The 10,619-nt window shown below is 42.0% G+C and overlaps 1 protein-coding gene across 6 annotated transcripts in view; it reads right to left on the bottom strand.

Moving 5' to 3' along the window:
• Positions 1 to 3,472: 3,472 nt before the first annotated feature.
• The window catches only part of LOC310817886 (unconventional myosin-VI), a 44,730-nt gene continuing 37,583 nt past the window's right edge, over positions 3,473 to 10,619 (bottom strand). For 3 of the 6 annotated variants that reach the window (XM_083688611.1, XM_083688612.1, XM_083688613.1), the window contains 5 exons: positions 8,312 to 8,415; positions 7,161 to 7,292; positions 6,130 to 6,156; positions 4,553 to 4,771; positions 3,473 to 4,377 (listed from right to left, as the gene is read on the bottom strand). In XM_083688611.1, coding sequence (XP_083544737.1) covers positions 4,178 to 4,377; positions 4,553 to 4,771; positions 6,130 to 6,156; positions 7,161 to 7,292; positions 8,312 to 8,415 — 682 coding nt within the window. In that variant the 3' untranslated portion in view covers positions 3,473 to 4,177. Of the gene's footprint in view, positions 4,378 to 4,552; positions 4,772 to 6,129; positions 6,157 to 7,160; positions 7,293 to 8,311; positions 8,416 to 9,785; positions 9,825 to 10,619 lie in introns of all 6 variants that reach the window. The other 3 variants (XM_083688609.1, XM_083688610.1, XM_083688614.1) reach the window with 3 other exon arrangements.

Genomic DNA, 10,619 nt, shown 5'->3' with positions numbered 1-10,619 from the left:
TTTACCGAGAGTGTCACATCTAATCCTGCTCACAGACCAGCCAGCAACAGAAACAGTAAACAACACAATAGTAAACATGGCCAATTTAACCAAAGCTAATGGTTAATATCATACAATATCAACAGCTATGCTGTTATTTTATTGCGGATGGATTTAAACGTCTAGTAGTGCCTAAGATAAAAAAGCCGTAAAAGCAACAGGTCACAGATTAGTGTCAGAGACAAACCTTTAAATCAACAATTTACAATTAGGCCAGATTGGAAAATGATTCAAATGTCCAACTATTGCTCCTTTTAAATGTCTGTCCATGTAAGCAAAGAAAATACAGGATACTGCACCACAGTGAACACAAACATGGGTTTTCCATGTTAACAATTCTGTTGTTCTCTACTGTACAGTATGCACTGTACTCTAGAACCTCCTGACTAATGTGTCTTCTTTACAGAAAAGCCTCTTGTCGTGCTTCACCCCATGTGATTTTCCCCTTGGGATAATGTACTGTATAGTGCCAATTGTTTTCTGGTCTGCTTCTTTGTTTGTTCTTTTCTTTTTCAATACATTAGCAAAGCTGCTTTAAGTGTATAGGTCATCTCCATTTAATATGTGTGTGTTTCTTTTGTAGATACCCAGAAAATGCCAGTGTTCCTGGCCTGACGAGTTAAGAGCACAGATGGTTGAATAGCATCACTAAATACTACATAGTTAGGTAAGGAAACTTTGTTAGGTCATTTATTTTTTCCCAAAACTTTATTTGATCTTTATGTCTGAAGCAGAGATTCACAGAGAAGGAATTAAATGTAGTTATTACGACATGGAAGCTAATCAAAGCATTACATTGATTATTATGCAAACAAATTAGTTGACCATAATCCTTCTGCTAGCTGCGAGCCTAAATTGGTTTGGAGCTGTGTGTATTTCCACAACAGCTGTGTGTATTAACCACAGACTGAAGTGCAAAAGGAAAGCCTTTTGCACTGCAAGTGCCTCATTCCGTTCCATGCATTACAATGAGCCTGTCCTCTGATTTTCTGCCTCAACCAGCCTCCCCTGGACTGTGTGCAGGGGAGGCTGGTGGAGGTAGAAATCGGAGGACGGGCTCATGAGGAATGGTATCCCGTCCTCTGATTTCTACCTCCACCAGCCTCCCCGGACACAGACTAAGTAAACCTCCAAAGGGCGGAAGCCTTGCTTGCAGCTTATCCAGTGTTTTTCAGCACTCTTCAGAGGTGTAAAAAAGAAAAAGAGGGGAGGCTGATTGTCAAGCCTGTTTGTTAAAGCAGACTGTTGTTGTTGTTGCTTTCTTAACACAGGCCACCAGGCGATTTATCTGGCCTTGATTGATCCTCTTTGAATTCTTCGTCTTCTTCTTCTTATTCATTCTTTTTGGTACTTAGCTTGTGTGGTGTACAAATGCATCAGTGTCCCTAAATGAGCTGAGGTGTTAATGGTAATGGTTAAGTTCAAAACAACATACAGTATTATTTGACTTTGCAAAATGCTGCTTTTCATCAAATGTCCTGTGTCCTCTCTTTGTTTGTCTTTATCAAAGGTAACTTTTGTCTTTCTCTTTTTTTTTTTAAGGCATGGTGATTGCTGATGGAATACAGAATTCATGAAGGCCCTCTGACAGTGATGGCAAATCACAGACTATGTTGGGACACAGACGATGATGACCTGCTGGCTTCTTACTTACGGTATCAGCAGCCGCAGAGACACTCCACAACACGTATAGCCCAGTTATACAGCTCAGCTATACAGCTCGGCTCTTCATTGGAAATCACCAAAGAAATATAAAGGGAAGGATGTTCGCCTTTCTCGTGAAACAGACATTTAGAAAAACCGTGGACAACCATGCACAACATTTTCATCAGTGGACAAAAATAAATGCAGAAAATGCTGTGGACTACAGATGGATGTGATCATTCTCCTGCATTTATCAAATTGGTGTCAAGTCACCCTGGACTGCTAACTGCTTTTTAATGTATGGTATACTATTTGTGTGTAGTGAACTGGTTGGAAAACATGTTTTTTTTTAGATGAAATGCCAGACAAATGTTATGAAAATATTTTCCTCATAATGAGGTGCTTATATTACAGTGAACATCATACACAGAACATCTGTGTAGGTGGGTGATGTATAATATAAAAGTCTGTCTCTATCATTATGTTTTTAATATATCCTCTGTCAACACATTTGTTTTGGCTCACTTCGTCCACAGTAGAGCATTTTCTCACCAAATCGTCGCTGTTCCTGTTGCTGTAGCATTGTCACATGGAAGAAAAGAGAAACACAAGAGGCAAACAAGCAGCTGAGTGAAACATGGAATGTGTTTATTTCATCAGTTAGATCAGCATTAGAAAAGTGACAGTGAAAAGGCAGTATCTGAGGAATGATTGTAATGCGTATTGAGAATGAGATAAGGAGCATATCCAGGCCAGTCATTGGTTTTACATTACAGGATATTCCAGGAGACCCACAGTAGTACACTCTGGCATTCAAGTCATAAATAAATACTTAAGTCTAAACTGAAGACATGCCTCAGACACAAGAGTGGATAGATCATGTATTCAAACAACCAAGTCGCCTTTCGCTTGTACAGCGTCAAAGGGAATGAAAAGCTTAGGAACAAACTCAAGACTAACAGCCTTACCTGAAGAAAGTAGTTCTAGTCTCACAAGAGATTGTCTCTAAAACATATGACTGTACATAAAGGCTGTCCTTCTCCTTTTAGCTTTGTTTGGGTAAATTATTGCTTCATTTTACAGTAGTCAAATAACTGTTTTTCCAAGAAACAGACTCATGTGCCCAAACCCTTGGATCTTAGTGTAGAAAGACTTCTTTTGAAAATAAATGTGTACATTCCTGTAGAAATATTACACTCTCTTTGTATCATACACTTATATAAAATATTTAGTATGTATGTGTCTAGTGAAAAATGAAATGATAGAGGAGAGGGAAGACTACCTGTACTGTATACTGTATGAGATTAATCTCTTGCCCCAACCAGCTTATTAATCACTAACCCTAACTCACTTCTGCTCCCATTGACACATTTTGGTCCAACAGTATGACTTGAACATTATTGAGTATTTAGAGTATCTCAAGATTTGCATGATTAACATCTGGTAATTCATATTTTCACATCATAATCAAGTTTAATACATTATTTTGTCATTTTTTTTCTTAAGACTATATTTGGATCATAACCATGTGTGCATAATAGAAAGAAACACATTTTAATTTAGGCAACCAAAACCACACGGCTTTAGGAAATAATAGTTGGGTCATGTTAAAGAGAATCTGTATGTCTGTCTTTAACGCTCTCATGAGCACTCCATCGAAACCTTAAATCACACATATATGGAGAATAAGACACACAAACAAAAAGTAAAGACTGAAGGAATAAAATCAACAAACTCAAATTACATTCAGTTTGAAAGACAAAAGTAAAAAACAATGTTATCATTACAGTATTGTCAAACATTTTAATTAGAAATTAATTTTTTGTGCAGTTACTGGAAATAATCTGAACCTGACACTCAATAATGCCTCACATAAGAGAACAGAGATACAGTACAACTACTCTTTTTGTGCAAGTATTGTCCTGGAAGAACTACAAGAAAACAATGTAAACAGCAAGTTTGAGTTTGAGTGGAATTATAATCAAGCTGTTAAGACTGTAGAGACATAACAATGAGATTTCAGTTTAATCAGGAACTCATAATTATTAACATCTATATGATTTAATACTCTTAAAAACTCTTATTTGGAGAGGCAGCTTTGAAACGGTTCCTACTTTCAGCAAATGACCCTGTTAAAGTAGTTTTTAAGGCCTCATAGTTAAAGTAGCAGAAGGATTAAAGAAAACATAACATTTGCTTGAAAAACAAACTAGACTGTACTGTAATTATTCACTGATTCTTCTGCATAGGTTCACTGCAAATCGCCCTGCCCCTACCCAAAAACTGATAACCGACAAGACAATGGAAAGCCAGCAAGACCAACAACTTGAACAACAACAAAAGACAATTAACAAAAAAAAAAGCAGTTCACTTATGACTCAAGTGCCTCCAGTCAGAACATGGTACAGTATTCTTGAATGCCAGCTATGTTAAGTAGCTAGTGCATTCTTCTTCCCTTTGCTGTAGTGAGAGGCCCGTGGTTTGAACCAGGGCTCTATTTGAGGAGGCTCTGCAGCATGGCTGTGGCATAGGTGGGACGGGCCTGCCGGCTCTCGATGGCGCTGCGGAGGTACTGGATCCCACCACAGCGTTCCCAGATCTCCTCAAACTGCCGGGGCAGGATCTCCGCTCCCCTCTTTCTTGTTAGACCTGTCTCCTCCAGGCTCAGCTCACACATCTCCATGTCATCTTTCCCTACAGAGCAATTAGTTTGATTTGTGAGTTACAGCCTAACAGATGGACAGACCCAGAGGAAGACATCTCTACTCTGAGTCAGAGTCCTGATTAAGCTTTGATCAAGAAAATGTGATTCTGTATCACCCTTCTTCACCCCCCAACCCCCTGAGTATGGGCCTTCTGGGTTACTGACCTGCTACCAGCAGGATGGGCTGCTTGTCTGGGTGCAGCTCCATCTGCCTGGCGATCCAGGGCCCGTCAAAGTGGGCGTACCACCAGCCCTTCTTCTTGTTCTGGGGGTCCTTGTACTGGTCTCCAGGTCGGATGAAGGGGATACGGAAATAGCGCTGCTGCCTGTTCATGGCCACCTCATGCTGCCTGGCGGGGATGGGCGGGGCCGGGTTCTGTTGGGCTGTTAGAGGGGTTAGAAAGACCATGACGCTGCCCTAGCCAATAGAAATGCGAGGAGTGTGTGTTGGTGCTAGAGCAGGGGAAGAGGGTCAGTAGAGTAGATCACAGAGGAACTGATCAAAGTGAGAGTGAATCAGAATGACAAGAAGCATGTCAGATGTTTGTTACAGGGCTTGAATGCTTCTATCAAAACATAAAAACATATAATTTGCATATTTATACAAAAGTGAAGCATAAACTAAAGGGAATAGTGATTCAAGGGGCTGTCTATGCAACATAAGACCTGAGAAAGACGGGTGCAGTTTTCAGCCTATGTAGTAAGCATGGCAGTATCAACTAACATCCTTTACCAGAGCCTCACACTCTTCCACCTCCACCAACAAAACAGATCCTCCAGAGCAACTTACAAAAGGCGAGAAAGCAGGAAAGGTTGTGCACCTTTGCATCCCAACACTCACGAAAAAAAGTTCTGTTTGTCTCGACGTGTCTAGAAAGCTGCATCCAAGAGTAAAAGATTTTCTTTGATGCCTTCGCACTGACCACCTTGACAGATGCACTTTAAGTGATGCCTTTCACCCTGCCATAGAGCATCAGTGTCTATTTGTACTACAAATACCAACTTCCTGGCTTTCAGCCACTCACTGCCTGATGCACTTCAGTCAACAGGCTTGAGGCTTTCAGTTGGTAAGAAATAAAACATAGGGATACGTTCCCTACAATCAGCAACAAGGTATAAGTGACTGTGGCAAATCTCTGGCTTTCTGCTCGAGTGAGGAGTCAATTGCCATGTTTCTCTTTCAATCAGCAGGTAGACTTGTTATGCTGTCACACCCCCATAAAAATGACAAGACCCAGATCTAGATCAAAACACAATTTGGACAAATTGCCCTGAGTGCTTTTAGCTCTCATCTCTCCGTAGTTACAGTACATCACATTTGTGTCGGTATCAAAACAGTTTGCAGTAGTTATTAAGTAGTTTGAAATCTCCTTCTGCACATCCTCAATTTGATATCATCTGTGTTAGACGGCTTAGAACAACATTTAAAATCGTACACTCTCTTGTACAAGTAACATAGTATTTCATAGTCTAAAATATGCAAAGAATATCTACCATGTGTACCAGGCACTTGTTACACAGTGTGTTCCCCATGAAACAACATGCAACCGAAATAATTCACTTGGATAGCAACAGTTACTATAGGAGTCAGTACACCCTCACCAAAAATGAAAACTAGGAGATGCAACTTCCCAATAGAACAGTGAAGCACACAGGAGTATGTCCCTCTATTTCCCCATGGTTAATAAGGGAGTTAGCACTGCGGTTAGTGGTATTACAGGACATGGTGGAGTACCACTTACATGCTTTTTTCACGGGAGGTGCATGATCTGAAAGTAAACATGCCAGGTTACACATGAACATATCACATGCAGTACCACAGGTATTACAGTTGAATACTATGAACCGATGAGGCCTTTTCAGTCATGATATACTGTATTATAGAAACTACAGCAACTAAGAATGTCTAATGGTAGACAAGAAAATGAAGTATGAATGGAATGACAAAATATATCTACCAAAGGGAGATATATATATATATATATATATATATATATATATATATATATATATATATATATATATATATATAATATTATATTATATATCACATGTACTTGAGATTTATCATGAATATGAACACATTTTTACCATAGATAATAGTGGACAATAATCGAATATCTATCAAATCAGATCTATATCTTCTATTGGTCATAATGTAGGACCACACAGCAAACAATAGCTGTCAGTACAGGGAGGTAAATATGGTTGAGTAGCATGCACAGGCAATGGCATTGCATTGGTTCAAATGATAGAAGAGCCTTACAGTGTATTTCTCGCATGTGTCTCTCTATGGTGTCAGAGAGCAGGCATAGAGTACTGTGTCCATATGTAACACTCTTCAGTAAGCTCGAGGAGGAGAGGTGGGGGGTGGGTGGGTCTACAGTCCAATCAATAGTCTAAACAGACAGCACAATAAGTGGGCTCTGCTTGTATAAAGAGCTCTTTGTCGTCATGACGACTCCATGTGTGGCACAGGAGCTACAGTGACTCACAGAGAGCATGGGTCTCCATAGATAGAGAATAATGAGGAAACGGGAGGCAGCCACCTATCGTACTTCAGCAGAAGAACACATACTCAACAGGGGGAAACAGAGAACTCACAACTTCTGCTCTGCTGAGGTTTTGGTGAGCAGAAAACGCACAGCTTAAAAACACAAATCATACCTCTCGATCACAGCACTGAAGAACTGAGGCATAATACTAACAGTGGTATTGTGCTGTATGAGCATGTGTGAAAGAACCCCTGTGGGAGGTGTGTGGGGACCCTTACCATAGTCGGTGACAGACTTGGGGGCCCTCTGCTCAGTGTCCGTGTTGCGCTTCTTGTTCTTTGACTTCCAGGCGTGGTAGACCTTGAGGCGGCGGTGGAACTCCTCTCGGCAGGCAGCCAGCAACTCAATGTCTGCAGTTGAATGGAGAGAGGGATTAATAAGAGCCTGACGACTGGCCTGTCTACCAACCAGCAACACAAAGGTCAGAGGTCCAGACAGAGTAATGGAGGACTAACTACAGAGAGAAATCTGAGCTACAGCCATGTCGTTATGACAACTTAAATAACCATTCAAATGTCTGTCTCAAATGCCTTTATAAAAGAAAAAGACATAGCGCATTGTAGGTCTTAAAAACATTTAAGTTGTCATCAAAAAACAGACACGTCTTAAATCCTGGAGTGAAAATGCAGTGTGAAATTAGATGCACGCTAAGAGCCTCTGTAAAGTGGACTGTACAAAGATGGCTTCTTAACAGATAAATTGGGTGTAATTTTCTCTGTGACACCCTTGAGGTGTTAGCAGCATGCCAGGGAGATAAAATGCTTTACTTTCATCAATGTATGCATCATCAACCCCAAAGCACTCTCTTCAACTCTGCCATTTTGTCAGCAGAGATATAGACGGCTGCAGAGGCAGAATATCATCTGTATTCCAGTGGTTCCCTGTTCTCTCTCTGGGTGGTGGTGACTAGCCTGTTAACTGCTAAACTAATCATTTCTTTGTGACCATGCCGGGCCGCCTACAGGGCTGCTTTTTTCCCATTAAGTTCCCTGCCACCTATTGGCCCACTCTGTGGCAGGGACTCCGGATTTAACAAACAGAAGGGACGAGTCAGAGGAGCACATTTCCTCATAAAGATACATTCCAAAGTACTGCCAAATTAAAGTGGAAGTAGACAGGCCTCTTACAAAGCACTCTAAACTGAAAACCTTATACAGCATTTCATTTTCATGCAAAATCAACCAAATAAAAGCTACTGTATAATGGTGTTAACTTGTTACCCAAAGCTATGCTGCTACAGGCTCAGAAAACATTCAAAATTCATGAATGAGGTTTTGCCAAGAACGGCAATGCTTCAACAGAACGTGAAAGGTTTCAACATGGTCTCTTAGCGACAGCAATATTGAGAGTTTTAGCATTCCAGTCTTACCGCAGGAAGTGTTGATGGCGTCCCTCAGCTCTGCGTACTTCCACTTGCTCAGCTCGTACTTCTTGGTGCCAGCGGCAGCCTTGGTGGCCTGGACCTGTGGGCCTCTGGCATCACAGACACAGCAAAGAGAGAGAGAGAGGTTAGCATCAAAGAACACATTGGGGAAACCAGGAGAGGACCCATATGGAGAGAGATCACAGAGGTCACCATTCACATCACTTCTTGACATACTGACATTGTTCTTGGAACAGTTGGGGGCAGAATGAAGGAAAATGTGGGGTTGGTTGGGTTACTGTAGCTGCTGCAGCTGGATATGAATCAAACTAAATGGAGCCGAAGGGGGTGGGAAATCACATAATAAAAAATGAATGCATGTTTGAGACAAGACCAGTAACAGCAGACTAAGGATACAACTCAGAAACCACCTGAAAAGGACTGTATGGTGCCTTGTAGCATTGAAATATGAAGGGCCATTAGAAAGTGTAAGTGTACTTCTTCTCTCCAGCTGTGAGGCTTTCTGTTGGCCGTCAGTAGTCTCTTCATGGTGCTGACAGGCCTGATTAAGCCGTGACTGGGATTTGCCCCTTTTAGTACACTCACTGGAGTTAGGGAGGGCAACAATGCCACCTAAGGCCTTCCATTCTCTAATCCTATTGGCTGAGTGAGCCTCTCCATTAGCGGGAACTGGCCTTGCACTCTGACGGCTATTCCAGGTTCCCAGAAGCACACAGTGCCGCTGCCCTTGGGCCAGCGGGGGCGGTCACCTTCTGCTCCTAATTCCTGTGGCCATGTGTCAGAGGTGTAGTGGAAGGCAGCTTGAACCAATTAGCCACAGACAAAGTGACAGTGCCTCCAGGCATTAACTGGTGTGTGGCCTCCAGGTAACATCACTCACTCACACTTACTCCAGGTAACATCACTTACTCCAGGTAACATCACTTACTCCAGGCGAGACGGCTCAGGAGCTCCAATACAAGTATGACTTACATAACATGTGAGTAACTAAAACGGTTCTAGCCACTAGGATGGCGACGTTCTGGTTTCCTCCTCTTCAGCGATAGGTTCATTTAATTATCGTTCACTTACCAGCGTAAGAAGTAAAAGCTAGCTAGGGGTAAATGCCTGACTCCGATCTGTCCAATCAATGTGTATACCTTAGACACATGTGCACAGTGGAACTGATTTTGATCGATTATCTATCCACCATGGAGAGCCCCACACCCCATTGGCTTTTCAGGGCACTATTGGGCTGTTGATGACACATACATGTAGGACAACAATGACTGTGTGGAATTACCCAGAATTAAGATAACACAATACTAATATGATTGGAATTATGCAGATTCACACATCATGTGCTTCTGCTGGTCATTCTGTTTAATCCATAATTGCAATTCAGAGTGTTTAAGTGATTGCGAAGATCTTTTCCGATTTCATTCATCAAAGTTGTTTGAAAGTACGGATCTCTACCCACCTAGCCAGAAGCTCAGACATTTCCTTGGCCATTTCTTCCCTAAAAGAATATGATGATCCCAGCATATAAGAGTTAGAATGTTTGACAATGTCACCACTGAAGCACTTTCAACAGTGATGCCACCAAAAGAACACCGTCACTAGAACATACATTGATTGTAATTGTAGGATAGAGAAGAGGAGGAGGTGTGAAGAAAAATAAGTTGTGGTTTGTGAGTGCGTGTGTGTGTGTGTGTGTGTGTGCTTGCGTGTGTGTGTGTGTGTGTGTGTACATGTGGCCTAGTGGATAACAAACTCTTCCTCCTGAGTCAAGTTTGGGTAGGTGGGGCTCAGAATGAAAGAAATTGCACTCTCTATAAATCTAAATAAATCAGCTAACACTGGCATGCTTCTAGAAGTTTGTGACTTATTTTGCGTCCGGGGAAGATGTTGACAATAAGGCACAAGCAGATTCGGAAGAAGAATAACGGTGTAGGCGGGTTTCCCTGTGCATGCATGTCCCTGCCCATCCTTCTAGAGAACTTGGAAGACAATAACGATAAGCGGGTTTCCCTGTGCATGCATGTCCCTGCCCATCCTTCTAGAGAACTTGGAAGACAATAAGCCTCCAGACGGTATGCCTGGAGCATATGCAATTGGTGGGAGGCAACACGTCTGGCCCCACAAGACTACTCCCTCCCTAGACAGGAGGCTGATGCTGCTTCACCATCTTCCTTCACAGGGGCCATTGAATCACGTCAGGCCTCACAGGGGAGTCAGACATATCGTATGGTGGCTTCAAAGTGTGTGTGATCATTTTCAGCAGGAGTCCGCGAGTGGAGCCCAGAACCCAGCA

This window comes from Argentina silus (genome assembly GCF_951799395.1).
Source record: "Argentina silus genome assembly, chromosome: 17".
Classification (NCBI taxonomy): Eukaryota; Metazoa; Chordata; class Actinopteri; order Argentiniformes; family Argentinidae; genus Argentina; species Argentina silus.
This window is presented reverse-complemented; position numbering and strand designations above follow the sequence as displayed.